Consider the following 20,719-nt stretch of genomic DNA (forward strand, 5'->3'; position numbering starts at 1 on the left):
CAACCACAATCGTTGGACGTGACACAGCCGCCATTACTACACTGCCATAAACGCTGGAGTGGGATTAATTATGAAGTTGTGCGAAAATTGGCTAGTTTAGCTAAGGTTTTAGCTAGCCAGGTAGCTACCATATTTACATATTAGCTAGCCAAACAACATACAAGTGAGTTAAAAACTCTTCTACTCAAATGAAAAATAATATTCAACTCTTATTTTCTGTCAATAAATTGCAGCAATGTATTTATTTATAGTTGTTAGCCTTACAAAAGAGCAATCTGCCAAATAGGCTAAGCTAAAAACTAACGCTAATACCACGCAAATTCAGCTTTGCTTATTCGGCAGCTAAATTTCAATTGGTCAAATTATTGATTAATCTGCGCTAGTTTTCATTGGGATAATTGACATACTATTGTGCGAAATTGTCGTGGCGTACTTGTTTGTCCGCTGTTACATTTGTGGCCAACAGAAAATCACTGTGTTTTTTTTTTTTCATCTACGATATGGTACTAGCATTACCGTGATGCGGGACAACATTTGGCTGAAACTGTGCTTCTTCGGAGGGGGGTGGCTGTTTCGGGAGCCAGTTTAATGGCTAGCAGTCTTCGATGGGACAGCCTCCCACATCTGTCGACCAATGGGTTAATCCGGACGTCACAAGGGCCCATCTCCCATCAGAAATTGCTTCGGGACGGAACTGAGAGTCGGAAGGAGGACCGTCTGTAGTAACAGGGGAACTGCCGAGGTAAGTCTTAACTATTTGTGTATATACAGAAACAAGTCGCTTTTGCTTTCTCCACGGCTTTTGAAATATAGACTGTTTACTGGTGATACATACATAACCATGCTTTCACTATCGTTTTATTGTCTTGTTCTGTTGTATATCCAGCCTTTTGCCGGCTCTCAACACAAAGACCGGCTCATACAAAACCCACGGAGACACTAGCAGATAGTTCCCGTGGACGTTTTGACTTCCTAATAACTGCAATTGACTTCAATTAGTTTCTTTAACATCGGTTGTTGAAATCACTGCTAAATGCACTGATAGTAACGCTGTAATGACATTTTCCTAAACGGTTGTCGGATGGTAAGGATCAGTTTTAGCCACTTACTATAACATTAAATGATAAAGATTGCTTCTCCTCGTGAGAAACAAGACTGGCGGTGCTGCACCGTGCGTGGACTGAGAAAGAGGAATCTGCAGAAATGAAATGCCGGTCGGCGTATTGTCACTGCACCGCCTCAGATGCACTTTATTTGTTTGTTTTTCTTATTGATTTGAGTACTTATGTGGTGGCTTAAGTTTCCTTTTCGGAGAAAGTTGCGTGAACTGAGGACGTTCGCGGCAAAAAAGAAGACAACGCGAGATTTCATCGACGTTTTCTATACATTGAGGAAAAGGGGAGGGGAGAGCTGCAGCGTGGCTCCAATGTCCCGCAGCTTATACCATAGCTCCGTGTCTCTATGTACACAAGCCAAGAGGGCAGTCAAAAGCAATCGAAAGATGTACAGGTTAATATTTTTAATACGTGTCAGAAAGCCTTAATGCTCCACAATCAAGACAAACAATAGGGGATTAGGCAACCCACCCACTGGCCTCATACCCACCACCACCCCTAGAAGTCAGTCACTGGTAAACACTAGCTTTAGCAACATTTACTGCTAAACAGTACCAATGTGAAAGTTACAGGAAAAGCAACACTAAATGATTGTGTGTGTGTCAGCGATTTATGAATCGCTGACCTGCAAAAACTACAGCAGTACACATTACATGCAGCATCGCTCAAAGCGCTATTACACATAAATATAACTTTACAAAGAAGAGCACTGGCAGTAAACAAAGGCTTGAATGAAAAGTTGGCACTCAGTTTTTCACTGGAAAAGTTGTGACTTAATAATTAACAATTATAATATTTAAACAATGAAACAGTCCATAGATGTGGGCTGGTATAAAGCCGCTTATGGGCAAATGGTTTGCTTTAATTTAAGGACTGGGTCGCAAGGTATTTTGCAAGGTTATCATGCAAATTAGGATTCACTGTCTTGCTTGTACAGGACAGGAAATGCCAGTGATTTAGCAGCTCCCTCCACCTAATGTTGTTTTATTTTTTTAGAGAGAGCCCCAAGATGGAAAGTAGACTGATTGTGACTCCTGACACCTCCCGTGATAAATCCAGTCGTTTTTATGTGATGACCTGGGTCAACAACCTCCTGAAGACAAACTTCAAAGATGTGGGGGAGATGAGTTCAGGTGATTCATGAGTTTTCTAATGCAGCTTTTCAATTTGCTTGGTTGCTCTAGCTTACTTTAATCACTCACTGCCAACCTGTTTGTGTGTAATTGAACAGGTGCGTATCACTGTCAGATCATGAACCACATTATACCCGGATCTATTGACATGACCAACGTGAAGTTTGATGCACGGACTGATGAAGACTGTAAGCACAACTTTGCTCTCCTTCTTGAGGCCTTCATCAAGCATGGTATCCCAAGGGTATGTACATCAACTGTTGTCATTTACTGAATATATCCATTATTAAGGAAGCACTTACAGTACAAGGGGTGTTTTTGCATGTGTAGATCCTGTTTGATGATTGTTTCACATATGATACAATGCAAATATGGTACAGCCAGGAGCACTCACTTCCTGGAATCTGTGCTTGTTGTCTCGTCACCATTGTTACAGAAGTGGAGTCTGTGCTTGTTTGTTATATTGTTGTATGCTTTTGTATGCATTAAACAAAAACACAAAACACACGAAACAAACATGATAGAACATGATTGTTTTGTGAGCTTTAGAGATCTTAAGCAAATGTTTGTACAGGTTTACCAGCGGCTGCCTCCTGTATCTAGTCTTGATAAGCTATGAACGAATGACCCTTATCGTCATTGTACACACAACAGTGAGATACGTTCTGCTTCTCTCCATTCACCCATAAAAGACACAAAGACAAAAACAAGACAACAAGACATAAATAGTAAATAAATAAATCTTAAGGTAATAGCAGGAAATTAACAGACACAGATATTAAGATCAGCAGTGAATAAAACAGAAATAGCAGCTTGACTTAAAATTAAAAGCAGCAGCACGAATATGGGAAATAATAGCACCAGAATTTAATCTAATCTGCATCAGATTTGTGCTTTCAATGCAACCCTTATTTGTGTATGTTTTCACTGCCCTTTACTGGTTGGCAGTGATCCAAAGGAGGAGTGGCGTATGAGATGTATGTTGTCCCTGAATAACCCATTTGCCGTTGTTACATCCCTAGACCGCACCAGGGAAATTTAGCGACAAACACACGACAAGTCAGACTAGAGGCCAGATTATATTTTATAGTAAAACTAAAAGTAACCTAAAAAAGCTCATACGGATACACACTGGGGAAGGATTGACCTGGTATGTAACACCCCTACACTTACAACAAACGACATACAATGAAGTTGGGAGTCAGAGTCGAAGAAAAACCTAGAGATCTATTTTACCGCCCAAAACATTAGAGAAGGCTTTACACACAAACAGTATGGAAGGATTGGATCATGTGGTTGCACCAAATAAACAAATCTAAACAATATAACAAACAAGACCTGACTAACGTACTTGTCTAAGCTAAAAACAACAAACAAAAGGCCTTACTGTCGTGTCTACAAAGAGGCATTATCAAAAATATATAAGCGACACCACCAATAATCTTTTTGCTGAACGAGCTGGGTCCGGCTGGGTCCCTTTTCATAAGGGCCCTGGACAACAGTCGAACAGTCAGGGGTTGAATCAACCAATTAGCAGGAACTATCAGACTTCACAGGTGGAAACAAGCCTATTAACCTATTTAGTGGTATCCCAATTAGGGAGCTCCAGCCTGTTGATGCACTGCACGATGCAGGTCTTTCCTCAGCAGATGTTCTACGTCAGTTTAGGAGTGAGTTGTTGCCCGGCAGTACACCTATATTTGTGATGAGGGTGTTGTAGGTGTGCCTCCCTATTCTTATATGCTGTGTACTGCCCAAAAAGAAGTCCAAGGTGCTTATCAAGATAGGATGGAATGTTTTTGATGTGTAACAACACTAGTTTCTCAAAGTACTTTACTTCCCATATACACTTCAAAGTAGTTTTTTTAGGCACTGGCATGTTGGTGGTGGATTGAAGGAAAGTGGGAACAGCAACATACTGAAGAGAGATGTTAAATGTGTCTGAACTCTACAGCAAGCTCATCAACACATGCTTTTAGTACCGATTAAGGCCGCTGCCTTGCTCGCCTTGATCGGCTTGATCAGCTTGATCGGCTTGATCAGCTTGATTCTCTCCAGTAATTACCTGATGCTGCTGGAAGTGCCAGTGTTGACTTATCATCAGCTGGATGCATGAAGGGAATGTCAGATTAGCTGAAAAACTGGTTGAGGACATTCAGCAGTTTGCCATCATCATTTGTCAGGTTTTGTAGTCCCATCAGTGCCTTGTTACCGTTCCATATGCTATGTTGTTGTTGGCTTTCTGCACTGTTTGTATTTGCGGTTTGTGGCCCCGATGCTTTTTGGGAGGAGCAGTGTCTCGCATAACCAGACTGGAACGTGAACACAAACAAAGTTTGGCCACACAGGCTGATGCCATCATGCACATAGGTGGTTTAACAGATCCTGGGTTTATAAGCTGGCGCCAGCGTTAGGAAAATATGATCTGATTGTCCAGGATATGCTGCTGGAATATTGATGTAGACCTGATCTAGTGTCTTATTCTCTCTCGTGTGGAACGTCACATACCTGCTGACTGTAGCTTTATAATTAGTGATACAGATATAAGATTTGTGTCAGTCGTATGAAACATCTAAAGAAAACTACAAATAACTGAAAATGAAAAAATCCAGTTTTAAGAGGAAGGAAATGTACTTTTGGATTACTAACATTTGATACTTTCTTTGCTGTTAGGGTGTAACTTTGACATCCATTTTTGATCAAACTGTATTTTTCAGTAAGATGTATTATAGCATTTTTAAATGTTGACACGTCTTATTTTCTTTGCTGCAGGCCATTCCAGTTCAGAATCTCATAAAAGGGGATTTTAAAAGCAACTTTGAGTTCCTGAAGTGGTTCAAAGTTTTCTACACAGCAAATGTGAAAAGTACAGTCAACAGATCTCCCACGTCCCGTAAGTGTAATTTAACTATTTCTTTCACTTTGATTATGAAATAAGACGGTGTGTATATATGTATACATATACATCACTTGTGTAGTAATATTTTATCTCTTACTTTGTCAGGAAAATCCAAATTGGAATCAGACACGGAAGAGAATGGCAATCTAACACCAAGTAAAAGATTTCCTTACAATGAAAAGTGGAAGAGTACTTTCGTTTGGGCTGACTGTAGTCCGCTTGGAGAGAAATATACCTACTGCACCTCTTGTGGCAACAACCTAAGCACATACTTTAAAGGCATTTTTGAACTTAGGCGACACATGGAAACAAAGAAACACATAAAAAGAGCTAAGATTTTCAAACGTGTTGGCCAGAAGAGCCAGGTTGTTGAGCCACTGCCCTGTAGCAATGCAGCTATTCGGTTTATTCACAGTCACTTTAAAACTGGATCTGTGAAAGGTGAAAAGGGGTCTAGGAATTTTGTACGCTCTAAGCTCGGGTCGCAGTACCCTAAACATATTGTATCTGTTTGCCAACACACTCCTTACTGCGCTTACATCTATGGAGGGGTGTCAGTAGGAAAGGATGACACTGTGTCAGTAGTCCTTGTTGGGTTTTTTGACGCTGAAGCGTCCTGTCACTCCATCTACTTTCTGGACGCTCTTCAGTCAGTTGATGATGCAGGAGATCAAGCAGCAGCAGTGGTGGAGACCCTTAAGAAATTCGGGCTAGCCACAGATAATCTTGTTGCCATTTATGTCAGTGGTAATGCTGTGGCCTCAGAGCAGATCTGCTCACAGCTCAAGGAGCTCAACCCAAACATAACAGCCTTAGGTGGCTTGTACACCCTCGCTGATGCTGCTTGTCATGCTGGGGTTAAGGAACTCTCCAGTCAGACTCAAGAGTTGTTGGTAGACCTGCATGCGTATTACTCCTCCTGCCCCACTGAGAATGACAACCTCAAGGCCCTTTTTGGCTCCGATGTCAGTGGGGACAGCACATCATTTGACCTTGACACCAGCTGCCATAGATTTTGCGTGTTTGTCACAAAAATCTTGGAAATATGGTCAGATCTCAGGTTGTACTTTAGCTCTTGCTGTGACGACAACAAGAAGGCTAAGTTAATCTGCTCCCAGTTGAAGGATCCCAAAGTCAAGGCAACATTTATGTTCCTGGAGCAGGCCTTAAAGCCTCTGCACAGTTTCCATAGGCAAACACAGGGAGAAAACCGGGCTGATATGCTGCTTATCCTAGAAGAAGCCAGTAGCCTGCTAGGCACCTACACCTCTTACTTCCTTCATTCTCAAGCTGTTCTTCGCTTTCTCAAGAAACGGGATGCCCAAATCCTTAAGAACAAGGGGTGCCACTTATCAAGCCCTGAGCTCTACCTGGGTGGTGAAACTGTGGAAGACTTCCTGAAAGAGTCTAAAGAGTCACTACCACTGTTACATAAGGAGGCCTTGTCATTCTACATTGCAGTCACGGGTAGCATTGCAGAGAGGCTGCCTTTAAATGACGACACGCTAAAGAGCATCTCTCAGCTGCTGAACCCCCAGAAGAGGGTGGGTGTGACAGGGAAAGAAGTAGGGGATCTTGCAACCAAGCTGGGAATCTGCAGCTCCCAGGAGGCGGTCGAACAGCTCACTAGTGAATTCCTGAAGTATCAGACAGCCGAGGAGGGAGAGAGTGAAGAGGGAGCAATGGAAAACTCAGCAGTGGTTTCACTGGAGAAGCACTGGACAGGTGTACTGAAGGACACCAAGCCAGATTCAGTCTTCAGGAAGCTTGTTTTGACCCTGCTGTCTTTCCCGTGTCCTCCACTTGATGCTCAGCAAGTTTTTACTCAGGTATGTGAGTAGATGAGCCGTGTCACCATCTTTTCTCCATTTTAGCTTTTGAGAGTTTTATTAATTTTTCTGGCTTTTTGGCTGTATGTCCCATCTAAGGCCTTAGCGGGTGACATTGGCGCACCATTCTCTGAGAGTGAAGCCTTAACAGATAGCGACTCTGAGACCGACAACAATCTCTCCGACAGCACCAGCAACAAGGACTCCAAAATTTACGTTAATGGTAAGAAGAAAACCAGTTCATCAGTTAAACAAGTAGGGTAAATATGCATCTAATTAACTGTAATAACCTGATAAATAAACCGAATTTCATTATTAAAATGAGCAGAAGTAATGACATTACTACACTTTCATGTCTTTCTCTAGGACTGAATGGCCTTAATGTGGCAGTGAAGCCATGTGAAATCCGCCTTACAAAGATAAACGGTAAGGAAAACAATTTAATTTACATAACTTTAAGAAACTGCTGAGTATGTACTCATATAATGTTGAATATACCTTTATTTTGTAGGATAAATTCTTCTTAATCTGTAACTGAGAAAAGTTAAATCTTTTTTATTTAAGTATTTTGTAGGCATCATCCTCTGAACTTTTATTTTGAACATCCTTTATGTTTCCAAAGAGTCACTTACTGAACACAACGGCATCTCTGGAGTGAATGGTGCTTCGTGGAAAGAGGTAACAGATATTCTTCTCCCTTTGTGTGAATTCTTTGTTTTTAATGACAAAGATCCAGTGATTTTTCTGACTTTAGAAGCAAATGTGAAGTCTATTATTGGAACACAAATACTGTCAGCTACCTATGATATCTGAAACCAGAACAGCACAGTAAAATACATTTTTGTGAAAGGAATCTTTCACTCTTCACTCCCTCTCATATATATTAACAGCTTGTTGCTCTTCTGTATACCTTTCCTCTTTGTAATCACTGGTGGGATGAGGTGTGGTTGGTCTTCCCTGATGTGTGTGTGTTTTGGTTAACATTTGCACGTGCATGATATTTGAATGTGTAATGGGAGTGTGCTATCTCTCAGGGGACCAGTAGGGGAAATCATGACTGGGTCAGCAGCTTGCGCCAGAAGCCACAGACTCGTACAGTGTTTCAGGCTGGTGCTAGCACCTGGTCCAAACCCATAGCTCTTGATAAGGACAGCAAAAATGTTCCGGAGTCTCCACGTGAGGTGGTAGGTATACTACTCAGCGTATACTACCAAAATACTACTACAAGAACAAAAACTTAAATGAAGTACCTGACAACAAATGATTCAAAACCATGTGTTAGAAATAACCTACTATTTTATATAGGTACTATATCTATATATATTATTGTGACAAATCAACATCAAAATTGACACTGTTTAGGGTATTAAAATATCATTGATTTACAAAAAGTAAAAAAGATCTTTGTCTTGCCTTGCCTTAACTTTTCTTGTAAACTGTTTTGCTGACGTTCAGGAGATACCTTAAACCACAAGCGAAACTTTAGTTAGAGACTGGTTTATTCTTTTATGTGGTGTTTCAGTCAGCACCATCACAGCTGCCTGTCTTTGTAGCTTTTGATTCCTTTGGCCAGGTATCAGATTAAGAAAAAGCTTAAATTAACTCATCTACTTGACTCCTGTCACATAATCTGATTAATTAACTATTTATGTTAGTGCCCCAAAGTATACAGTTATGTAATATCATTCAGCTGACTCTGTGATATCTTAAAACATACTTTTATGAGAGGGCCTTTCATGGGTTTTACTTGAGTTCTAAGTTTAATTGAGATTTAAATTTTTTAAACATTGTTTTACGTGCATTTTTTAAAATGGCAGATTATTATCATCATCATAGTGATTTGGCGCAAACCAGCACTAATGTATTTCCTCAGACTTAGTGCTGGCCAATCAACAGAGATTTATTTTAGATTCTATGATCTATTTAACCTAAACTACACTGCAAGAGGAACATTTATCCCGTTTTTCCCATTTCGTGTGAGAAAGCTCACAGGAAAACTGGTGGCCTTAATCAGTCTTTATAGATACTGTTAATAAGTTTACAACCTACATAGTAGGGGTGTAACGATACACAAATATCACGGTTCGATACGTACCTCGTGCTTGTTAATTATTTGTGAACCAACAATTTATTCTAACATTATACAAAATATGAAAATAAAAAACAGAATACGATCTCAAAGTGCTGCCTCGTAATAAGTTAGATAAAATATTCTCAAATAAACAAAATATATATAAAATAAGCTTTCCAATAAATCAAATATTTTCAAATAAACAAAAAATATATGAAATATTATAAAAAAATAAAACAGCGTGTTAACAAAGCTTTTCATCTGCTTGAATGCCGAAGTCAGCTGCATTTGCAGAAAGGTGTTTTTTTTCCCTAGTAGCAGTGATATGCACACTCGGGTGGTGCCGTTTCAGGTGAGTGAGCATGTTTGTCGTGTTGCCGGAAATGTACTCGATCTCAGCTGAGTGTGTCGGCACGCTCCCCTCGTTTTATCCCCTTGTCTTTCTCCGTTGCAATATTTAACCAGGAAGCCTAAGTGTTGCCAAGCAGGAGACTTGAAGCTCTAGGTTATCACAAGCAGTAGCAATGATGCACGTGGTGCATGTGTAGCTGCAGGCTACACAACACACACAACTTCCTTTCTGGGAACTCACCCATGCACAGCCCTGTACCAAACCAAACGTCCTGTACTGAAACCGCTCAATACAAATACACGTATCGTTACACCCCTGCTACATAGTGAATAGTGAGTTATTGTGTTCGCCTGATAGATCTCTTTTGAGGAAAGGGACAAAAGAAAGAGAGTCAAGAACCCATAATTTGTCTTTGTTAAGTGTACAAACGCAAAATGACAGGTGTAACTGCTGTGTGATATGACTGAGTAATGAACATCAAAAGAGCCAGCCACTAATATTCAGACCGACCTCTGACACACCCTCATTTAAGATTCATCATTTGCTTTGTTCACCTGGTAAAGTGGCAGCGTATACAAATGTGAAATGACATGGAAACCTCCTAAGCATTATACTAGCTGTCTAAAAAAGGGTTACAGTGCAGAAAACACTTTAATTGATCTGGTACTTCCAGTTTGGTTACAACCAGAGGTGGACAGAGTAAACACCTTCACTACTTGAGTAAAAATACAGATACTCCTTGTCAAATATTACTCCAATGCAAGTAAAAGTAGCTTAGTCAAAATATTACTTAAGTACTAAAGTATTTGCTTAAAAAAATACTTAAGTAAAAGTATTTAAAAAGTATCTCAAGAAATACAGGAAAGGGAAGTAGCTTTATGTCATAATACAATCCACTGATGCGATTCTAAGGCACGCGCACCCATCCACCCACCCACCCTCTCTCTCTCTCTCTCTCTCTCTCTCTCCCCCCCCCCCCCCCCCCCCCCCCCATACCGCGACGTGCCTTTTCAGGTTTGTAAGACGAGTTCTTGTAGGCTGTGATATAATTTGCTCCGAAAGCACAACAAACATTTAAACTGAAACGAATCAGTTTTTGTGGCCTTATCTCAAACATGGGTTTGAGATAAGGCCTCGGGTGCTCGGTGGAAGTTTCTCCAGTTGTTTCTCCAGTTTCTTCCTCCATTGTATGGATTGTATGGCATGACGTATACGACTAAGACAAACCATATGCGAATCAGCAGAAACAGTTTTTCTCAGAATTTTGAAAAAAATAAATAAATCAGTTGACGTAAGCTCAAAAGTAGCGAGTAACGAGAGCATCAACAGAAATGTAGTGGAGTAAAAAGTACAATATTTGTCCTTCAAATGTATTGGAGTGAAAGTAAAAGTATCCCCCAAAAATAATACTCAAGTAAAGTACAGATACTCAAAAACTGTACTTAAGTACAGTACTCAAGTAAAGTCGTTACTGTCCACCACTGGTTACAACACAGTCTACTAAGCTGCAGTGAACAAAACAAATAAATGAATATGAACGCATGATGACCTCCATTGTTTTTACATTTTTAACAGATTCTTTCCCTAACCAACTTTGATCAACGCTGACTGAATGTTGTTCGATCTAGAAACATATTCTCAAAATGTAGATACATAAAAATTATAGTTATGTTTATTCTCCACAAAGTACACAGGTCTTCTCCTAAATTATTATTCTCTTTCTGACTGTGAACTAAATGTGGTCAATTTTCAGTTGGAAGAAACATCACCGCCCAGTAAACTCACACCAAACAGAGGACGACGAAAACATGCCTACCAGGTAAAAGTCCCACAATATTGTTGCTCTCAGACTCTGCTAGTCATATTATAAAAACATCTGTGTCTGTGTCTGTGTTGAAAATATGCTTAACCTGCGTTGGTGTTTTGTGCAGGATGGGAAAGGATTTCTCACTGGAGAGCTGGTGTGGGGTAAACTGAAGGGGTTCTCCTTGTGGCCTGGGCTGGTGGTGCCTTGGAAAACTAAGTTTGCTCCTCCTGGTATGCGCAGGGTGGAGTGGTTCGGAGACGGGATGTTCTCAGAGGTTAGAACTACAGTGCTTGGCTGTGAATGGTCTACTTTAGATGATGAAACACTTGATTTTTACATCATCATGCTTTCTCATGCAGGTCTATACAGACAGTCTGACGCCATTTGGTTCCTTCTCCAAGTTCTTCTGCAAAAATTCCTTTGCCGCCTTGCCCATCTACAAGAGAGCCATCTACCAAATCATCGAGGTAATGCATGTGTCTCTGTGTTGACAGCCAACATGTAAAGTGACCAATTTATTACATCCTGCGTCTTAAGACTGATTTTCATGTCATTTCCATGCAGTTTCTCTTCTTCCACACCCTCAACATCTTCCTTGCCTGTCATAGTATTTCTAATTGCAGTATTGTGAAAGAATGTAGAAGTCAAGAAACTACAGCTAAATAACCTTCATGCTAGTGGCACTGTAATGCTGTGCGGTGCAGCTTTGTCACTGTCAACAAACAGTGAGTGGAAAGTTACAGTGTAACAGCAATCTGTCTGTTCTTTGAGTTTGAAAAAATATATAATCTAAATGTTTGCTGAGACAGAACTTTGCAAAATAATCAGATCAACGCTACTTAAAAAAACACTTCAAATGTGGGAGCTTCTCGTTTGTTGGACTCTTACAGTGAAAACTGTATGTGGTAGTGCCGTTGGTATCTTAAAATGGTTTACGTTGTTTAAATCCTGAGGCTTTGTGGTTACAAATGATAGCATGTCAAATCTGATTCACAATCAGTTGATGCTGTTAAAAATACAGCAACAGGATTTTCACTAGGCTCAAATTTCGATCTGTGGGGTTAACAACAGATTAAAGTTCAATTATGAAACACACTTTTACAAAGTTAACAAACAGGAGATAGACCATTTGGCCAAGACGTTTCACAGTATTATCATTGCGTTGAGTAACACTAAGGTGCCAGGAAATGTTTCACATGCTTAACCTCATCTCTAATCTGCAGTTGGCTGGTGAGCGATGTCGAAAGTCTTTTGCTGAAGCACATGGTAATAAAGAAAAAGAGCTGAAGCTGATGCTGGACTGGGCTTTTGAAGGATTTCTGCCCACAGGACCTGAAGGATTTTTACCTCCTGGTATGTGCACATTTATAAACCCTGAAAAACCTCTACTACAGATATTTTGTAGCTGTAGGTGTTTACTTTAAACATGAAGTGCCGGGTTGTAAGTACATTTCACACATTAAGGCACTTCTTCATGGCTCATCTTTTTGAAAGCTCGAGAAGGTTTTAGATAATTCTGATAATCTAAGTATTAAAGGGCTTGTGTTTAAGACATAGGGACATCTAGTGGTGAAGTTACAAATTACAAACATCTTTCCAAGCACGTGGAAAAATCTACTTTGGACACTACTTCAATGTAAGAAGCTGATTGGAAAATCTCATTCTAAGTTGAGAAAGGAACAATGATTCTTATTTTCAGGTGATTATATACTAATGAAAACTTGTTCTTCAAATCATGAATGTTTACACAAAACTTTTTCCTGGTCCTTAAGATTCCGCTGCACATCAGGACTCTGACTCCGCCCTGTCCGACTACCAGCCCCCGCCTAAAAAAAAATATGTTCTTAAAAACAAATCAAACGTCTCTCCCGTCATCTTTAACAGAGGTACTTGATATTTTTCATTATGCTCCTATACATGTGAAGAATTACGTAATCGTTTTTTCTCCCTTATTTATGATGTGTTTCACTATTCTTCATAGAATCAATACCAGAAAAGGTCAAAGAGAAAGGCAAAACAATTGAAGGTACGTCTGAGTGTGGAAGAGGTTTGTGATTATAATCTTCGATGTTAATACAAAATTCTTAATGTTAAAGTCATGTTTTATTTCAGATTTTTGTTTGTCTTGTTCGTCATCTGAGATTGAAGTGCAGCACCCGTTGTTTGAAGGTGGTCTTTGTATAAAGTGCAAGGTAATCTAGTAACACAATGATCTATCTCTGTCCCTAACCCTATGTGGTCTGCTTTACTCCATCCCAGCCCAATCTCTGAATGTTTAACCTCCATCTGAAACAAAGCTGCAACTAACACCCGAAACTCTGCAAACAACCTTTTCACCATTTGCAGGAGAACTTCTCAGAGACGCTGTATCGCTATGACGAAGATGGCTACCAGTCCTACTGCACTGTGTGCTGCGCAGGCTCGGAGGTCATTCTGTGTGGCAATGATAGCTGCTGCAGGTAAACACTGCCCAGGTGTTATTTTTCTCTCTCTACTATTTTTGGCAGCAGTTCTAGCAGTCAGATGTTAATGTGTCCAACCTTCTGGTGTATTTTTTCATTTACATTCCTGTCAATTTTGAACCATAATAAATAGCAAATATGGGCAATGGCGACTGGTCACCCTCACACACTTCCACTCAGAGGGCTCATGAAGATCGTTATCATCTGACATGTCTCACCTATGTTCTTGGGTGTCTCTGTCTCTCACAGATGTTTCTGTAAGGACTGCCTGGACATCCTGGTGGGCCCAGGCACCTTTGACAAGCTGAAAGATGTCGATCCCTGGAGCTGCTACATGTGCAAACCAGCAGAGTGTAAAGGTCTCCTCAAACTCAGACCAGACTGGAGTGTGAAAGTTCAAGACTTCTTTGCCAACAACAGCGCCATGGAGTTTGTATGTACAACACTTTACTCCAGTTTATTTAAAGAATGATTACAGTGTTCTGATGATAAGTCGAGATTCGTCTGTTCTTTAATGGAAACCGCCTGCTTTTCTTCCACTATACGATGATTTAGTAGTAGACATGGGAGTCAAGCTACAAACTAATTCTCATCTTTGTTTTAAAGGTTTATTGTGGTTTTGGCTAGATAAACAGCATGTCCCAGATTTGGCAAGAGGACATTATTGGGGTTACAAATAATATTGATTTTAATAACTACTGATTGTTGGTCAATAAAATATCAGACAACACTGAAAAGTATCCATCTACCACAAAGACATAGTGCTGTGTATATAGATGTGTATTAGTTAAACTTTGGTTAAAACTTGAAGGACATTAATACTGGACATTTTAGGCCGTTAGTGCGGCACTGAAGTGTCACCACCTCAAGAAATTTTGCTTAAAATTCAATTTAAATTATAATTGTTCAAATAAATAATAATACGGTTAAATTATCCTCACCAGGGGACTTTCTTATGTGTAGTATTTTATTATTATATCTTAATTGAGGACTGGTAGAGGGGCTATTTTGTGATGTTGCCTTCAGCTCTGTGTATGGACCAGTCTGCTCTGTTGACATGTTAAGTCATCAAACATGTCACATTAGGAGTAAAATCATTATTAAAAGTGTCAGCCATGCCACTTTTATTAATAATGGGTCACTTTCAACTGTAATTACTGCTGGAAGCAGTGTGGAGGACTTGTTCCTGGATTTTTTTTTTTTAGTAATCTGAAGAACATGGAGCCATTTTACTTCAGAGTGAGAAAATATTCAGACCTAGATTTTCCTATATGTCTCAGTCAGAGCTTTTACAATAAGCGTTTGAAGTGGACTTAAGTTTATTTCTCGTGTCAATGGCACAAGCAAGTTAAAGAGAAGATCAGGGGTTTCATCTCATTTTTTATTCTAGATGTTTACTTGTGTTTGGTTTTTGTCACAGGAGCCTCACAGAGTATACCCCTGCATCCCCGCTGATCAGCGCAGACCGATCAAGGTGCTCTCGCTTTTTGATGGCATCGCAACAGGTGGGCTCAAATAAAGTCAAAAGTCACCATCTTAGTCAACACTGCACTTACTTACACCAAAGCAATACACCTACAAAGTGAGAAGCACTTTGTCAAGACAATAGACACATCCACACATCCAGGGTTCTTTGCTTTACTGCTGAGATGTGTGAATTTATTTTGTTATTAACTGTTATTAACTTGTTTTTAAATACTGTGGCCTCCTAACAGGATACCTGGTGCTCAAAGACCTGGGCTTCAAGATTGAACGCTACATTGCATCAGAGATTTGTGACGATTCGATCGTTGTAGGGATGACCAAGCACGAGGGAAAGATTGAGTATGTCAACGATGTTCGCACCATTACAAGGAAACATGTGAGTACAAGCTGGAGAGACACTACTCTGAAAAATCACCTGAATTCAGTCATTCATTTAAATTCATTGTTGATCTGCTTGTTACTTGCGTATTAAAATATAAACCAAACTTGTGCTTTGTGTTTCAGCTGGCTGAATGGGGTCCATTTGATCTGCTGATTGGAGGCAGTCCGTGTAACGACCTGTCGATGGTCAACCCCCTGCGAAAAGGATTATTTGGTATGGAGCGTCTAAATTCCTGCATTTGCTCAACGGCGAGTAATCTCATGTATAAACTCGTATTTAATGGAGCAGCCTCTCTGTTTGTTTGTCTGTTTGTCCTGCAGAGGGCACCGGAAGGCTCTTTTTCGAGTTCTACCGCATACTGACCTTGTTGAAGCCGAAGGAGGGAGACAACCGTCCATTTTTCTGGTTGTTTGAGAACGTGGTTTTCATGAGCGCCAACGATAAATCAGATATCTGCAGATTTCTCGAGGTGACTATATTTGATTATCTTTGAAAGATCACCGCCAGCCATACGGCTTGGAACAGACTGCACTAAGATTTAAAGTTTAATATTTTAATTCTGCCTTTTTTCAGTGTAATCCAATTCTTATCGATGCAGTGAAAGTCAGTCCCGCTCACAGAGCACGCTACTTTTGGGGAAACCTTCCTGGCATGAACAGGTACGTACTCATACATTTATAATCCTTCCATTGAGCATATTGATTGTTTAGTTCACGTTCCTGTCCGTGCTTTCTTCTAGATCTGTCGCTTCATCTCTGGATGACAAAGTCAGTCTGCAGGATTGTTTGGAAGCTGGACGCCAGGCAAAGGTAGAAAGAAGTATTTAGCTTAATTGATTTTCATCCTATTTTTCATATAATGCTAAGTTTGTAGTTTGTTTTTGCATTAACAGTTGTGTGAGTTGTTTTTGAGGAGCTGGTTAAATACTGTCATCTCTCCCTGCAGTTTGACAAAGTCCGTACTATCACAACAAAGTCTAACTCCATAAGGCAGGGGAAGACGGGATCCCTACCTGTCACCATGAACGGCAAAGAGGACTACCTGTGGTGCACCGAAATGGAACAGTAAGCATAACATATTACTGTTTGTTTCCAGGGAGATAGTTCCTGCTGTTGAGATGCTAATCTTGTTCTGAATTCAGAATAAACATTGATCCCTTCCTCACCGTGTTGGTTAAGCTTTTGTAAAAGCTGAGGTTGTTTCCAAGTGAAGACACATTCAGTCTGCAACCGTCTCCAAACAACAAGCTCTTTCAGTTCATTTTGGGTTTGCAGGTCAAATGTTTGAGAAATTAATGTTTTATTTAGGGAATAGTTTTCAGCGTGACTTTCAGATTGTTCAGATAGACTAGTCACACTAGTTGTGTCTTTGACTACAGTTACATGGACAGTATTTGTTCAACCTGACTGAAGTCATTAGATTCCACCTTCACCATGTACGTGGAATAAATGATCTGATAAGATAAATGTGTTTATACGCCTCGATCTCATTTAGTGCTCTTCAGTGTGCAGCATTAAGTCTTGATAAGTACACGTCATCAGAAATCTAAATGTGGTCAATGTTCACACAGGCTGCCACTGCATCGTGACCTTATAACTCTTCTCTTCGTTTGAATGATATTTATGACATGATGTGTGTGTTTGACACTTTTAGGATCTTTGGCTTCCCCAAACACTATACGGATGTCAACAACATGGGCCGGATGCAAAGGCAGAAAGTCCTGGGTCGCTCGTGGAGTGTCCCTGTAATCCGTCACCTCTTCGCTCCACTGAAGGATTATTATGAATGTGAATAGCAACTGAATGTGAAGTGAATCTTCACACCTGAGCAGCAGCGGTAAACCAAATTCTGCCCTGCATTAATAGCTAGTTTGAACTCTCTGGTATCCTTTTACCCTGTGATTTCAGTCATGATCCTCTATCACCAGCAGACACTTTCAGTTAGTTTTAATTTTTTTTTTTCAGGTTTCGTTTGAGAAACGACAGTGCTGTGATTAATCAATAATGGTGCTTCGAACATAGGCCTGTGTCACTAAGAGAGATGAGGCTGCCTCACTTTTAACTTGGGAGATCACCATGGTAACCGTACCATGTTAACATCAGAGGACCAGATCAAAACATCCAAAACATCTAGTCTGGATCTGTAGAGTCACTCTGCATGTCAGAGAGCTTGAAAACCTGCTGCATTCAGTTGCTTTTGACAGCAGCACAGACACAGACAGTTGTGAGTAAACAATTAACAAGTTGTCTGCATCGACGTAAAGGGGGATCATGGGTTAACTCTTTTCTGCTGGTATGTGGACTACAATCTGGTATTGCAGGTTTTACTTTTTCTTGAACCTTTTTTAAATCCATCATGTGTTTATAAGAGTTTATCATGACAAAAAGGTGCTACAAAATGTCTCCTCTCAGCTTGGCACAGGCCCAATCTCTCTACCTCAACATGGATTTATTGGGTGAAATCTGCAGTTACACTTTGTTAATTTATGAATATGAAGCATGTTAGGTTTCTGTGTTTTATGTAGTTTTATTGTGTAATCTTACCAGGGATTTTAAGTGTGATCCTGTTCTTCCTGACTAGATCATACATATGGATTTCATCAGTGAATTTTTTACTTAAACTTTTTACTCTGCATTTTACTAGCCCTCCGTGGTGGATCAGTGACCTCGCTGGGTTTGCATTGGTGCTCACATCTTATCCATTTTACTGTTGACTGTTATTTATACAAGACCAAAAAATATTTTCAGTCTACTCACTGAAGGGCTGTGACTGTTGACAATATTTTAACTGGAGTGTCTAATATACCACAGAGGCCTGACAACATGTCATATCAGCGTCTCCAGAAGTAGGCGACACGTACGCAAGAACAGTCTTGGTGCATTTAATCCATTCTGCAAAATGTGCATATTATATTGAAAAAGGTATCTGAAAAAAGCTGCACAAAAGCTAAAAACAACAGCGGCATGAATCTTCCTCAGGGTCAAACAACAACACACAGATGAAGAACAAAAGACTAAAGCATACGTCTACTATGGCTTTGTTCTGGTCTGGTTTGTTTTTGAAGCAACACATCGGCAAATTAACAAATGATGAATAAATATAAATGAAAGACAAACCACTAAATGAGAATGGAGCACCTAATTCAAAGCTGACTGATCTATAACATCATTAGGTGAGGATATATTGATGACCCACCTGTTAATGAGCTTGAGAAGCGTACTGTTGTGAGATACCAGCATTTTTTAAATCATGTTGCCTCAGTGATAAATAATCAAATTAGACCTTCAACGATGCAGCGAGCCATGAACTCATTCAGCTGCTGTCTGGGCCATTATTTGTTCTGGTTGTGATAGAAAATACACTCCGAGTATGTAGTCTGCTTTATTCTTAGCTGTAGTCTTGTCATAATATAAACAGTTTATTCAGCTGCCGGAGACTTGGACAACTGTCAAAATATGGACCGTAACCATGAAAAACACATTTGATTCTCCTTTAATGTTGTTTAATTCTGCCAACTGTTGATTTTTATTTATTTCCAGCAGCCTCCCGTGTCTTTTCTTGAAAGCCTGTTTTTATTATTTATGTACTATTGACAAGACAATTACACAACCAAAGGTCAAACACCTGCTTGTCTGAAATGAAGCTGGCATCATGAAACAGACAGACATTGGGATAAAAATAAATGAAACTGGAAACACATTTCAAAGAAGTGTATAAAACTGCTGGAAACAAATAGAAATGACTCGCAATTAACTCTCACTGTGAAAAGAAACGGGATGTTAAGGAAGTATTTCATGGTTATAATCCATATTTTGGTCATACAAGCATTTAATTCATAGTTTATTTATTCACCTCATTTTTTATCACAGTTCACATCAACCATGTTTTCTGATTGTTTGTCCATCGTGCTGCTGTGTGAGAAGAAAAAACACTAATCTGTGCACCTAATTCTGATCTGAAACTAAATGTGATCATTGCTCTGTTGATATTCATGCCTCTTTCTTGGCTGGAAGCTGTAGCAAACAGCTGCAGTTGTTAGTTAATCAACTGATAGTTTCATGAAATGACTTAGCAAATATTTATTTTAAACTGTTGTTTATTGCTCTTCTCAGACATCATAGTAGCTTCAAAGCAATCAATGTGATTCATTAGTTTCTGATAGCTGATTAGTCATTTTTCAAGCAAAGAGTTGTTTTAGTCATGCAGCACATTCACTGTTTCCAGCTTTCCAAACAGGCCCCTTTTGTTCCCACTAGTTTTCCTCGAATAATCACAAACTTTCAAAAGTGTCTTTTAAAACTAAACAAAACATTTTGACCGAGCAGCTGTGAGGGCCATATTTTCCAAAAATAGTTGTTCTCATTTGCAAACGTTTCGAGACATTGGTGCCTTCAACTGTCTTTCAGTGACGGCACTTTTTACTCCAAGAAAATTAATTTTCACAGTTTTCTGATGTTTTATTAGCTGAACATTTTGTTGATTAATCAATAATGAAAATAATGATTTGAGTGTGCGTTGTTTGTACACGTACGAATGTCTTTTATTTTTACCTCTTTTAAATGTTTGGTGCGACAACTTCTGTAACGATTTTAAAACACAAACGGTTCTGTTCAGGTGTTATTCATGGTTTATTTTCCTGTGGTTGATCACACATTATTATGTGACTGTACTGCATTTGTTTATAATAGTCGTGACGAACGGGCCTACAGTGAAATGTTGTGGCTCTTCGGTGGTGCTGTGGTAACGGTGCTAACTTTGCATGTACGGTTCTGTTTTTTATTACCTCTGATCTTAGCTGGCAGCAGATGAAAATGAATTTCTTATGGTTTCTGTTTTGCAATATTTTCATTGTTTAGTTGTTTGTTTTTATTAAACAAAAAAAATGTTGTAGAGAAATTAGAATATTAGTTTGTGGTGAAAACAAAAGTCAGGGCACAATGAATAGAAGTGTGTGATTTGTACTCAGACGTAATCTCTGATTAAGGGCAGATTTTTTTTTTTTTATTTTGTATTTTTTTTTTTTTATTGTATTTTTCATTTCTAATTTTGACTAATTTAGCTAAAAAATACATTTCTTTAGCCAAAACCTGTTTAATCGCTTGACTAATTAAAGATGATTTAAAGGGCTCTGGTCTGTTAATAAAAAATAAATGAATAAAAAACTGCTGCAGATGTGTCTCTGCA

The 20,719-nt window shown here is 39.5% G+C and overlaps 1 protein-coding gene across 3 annotated transcripts; it reads left to right on the forward strand.

The window, feature by feature from the left end:
• The first annotated feature begins 249 nt into the window (after positions 1–249).
• On the forward strand, positions 250–20,662 carry dnmt3ba (DNA (cytosine-5-)-methyltransferase 3 beta, duplicate a). Of its 3 annotated transcripts, XM_084553490.1 has the most exons (26): positions 250–742; positions 2,112–2,248; positions 2,347–2,492; positions 5,021–5,141; positions 5,253–6,976; positions 7,076–7,199; positions 7,343–7,402; positions 7,599–7,654; positions 8,011–8,160; positions 11,153–11,218; positions 11,331–11,480; positions 11,566–11,673; positions 12,430–12,559; positions 12,979–13,092; positions 13,188–13,232; positions 13,319–13,398; positions 13,553–13,665; positions 13,918–14,101; positions 15,089–15,173; positions 15,384–15,529; positions 15,658–15,748; positions 15,856–16,004; positions 16,109–16,194; positions 16,275–16,344; positions 16,481–16,599; positions 17,189–20,662. In XM_084553490.1, exons 2-26 carry the CDS (start codon positions 2,125–2,127, stop codon positions 17,328–17,330), a joined length of 4,383 nt encoding a protein of 1,460 aa, XP_084409616.1. In that variant the 5' UTR covers positions 250–742; positions 2,112–2,124; the 3' UTR covers positions 17,331–20,662. The 3 variants fall into 3 exon arrangements, with proteins under 3 accessions (XP_084409616.1, XP_084409615.1, XP_084409617.1); XM_084553489.1 differs by lacking the exon at positions 250–742 and having other exon boundaries at positions 1,634–2,248; XM_084553491.1 differs by lacking the exons at positions 250–742; positions 8,011–8,160 and having other exon boundaries at positions 1,634–2,248.
• Positions 20,663–20,719: the final 57 nt, after the last annotated feature.

The sequence above is a fragment of the Chelon labrosus genome, assembly GCF_963514085.1.
Source record: "Chelon labrosus genome assembly, chromosome: 10".
NCBI classification, from domain to species: Eukaryota; Metazoa; Chordata; class Actinopteri; order Mugiliformes; family Mugilidae; genus Chelon; species Chelon labrosus.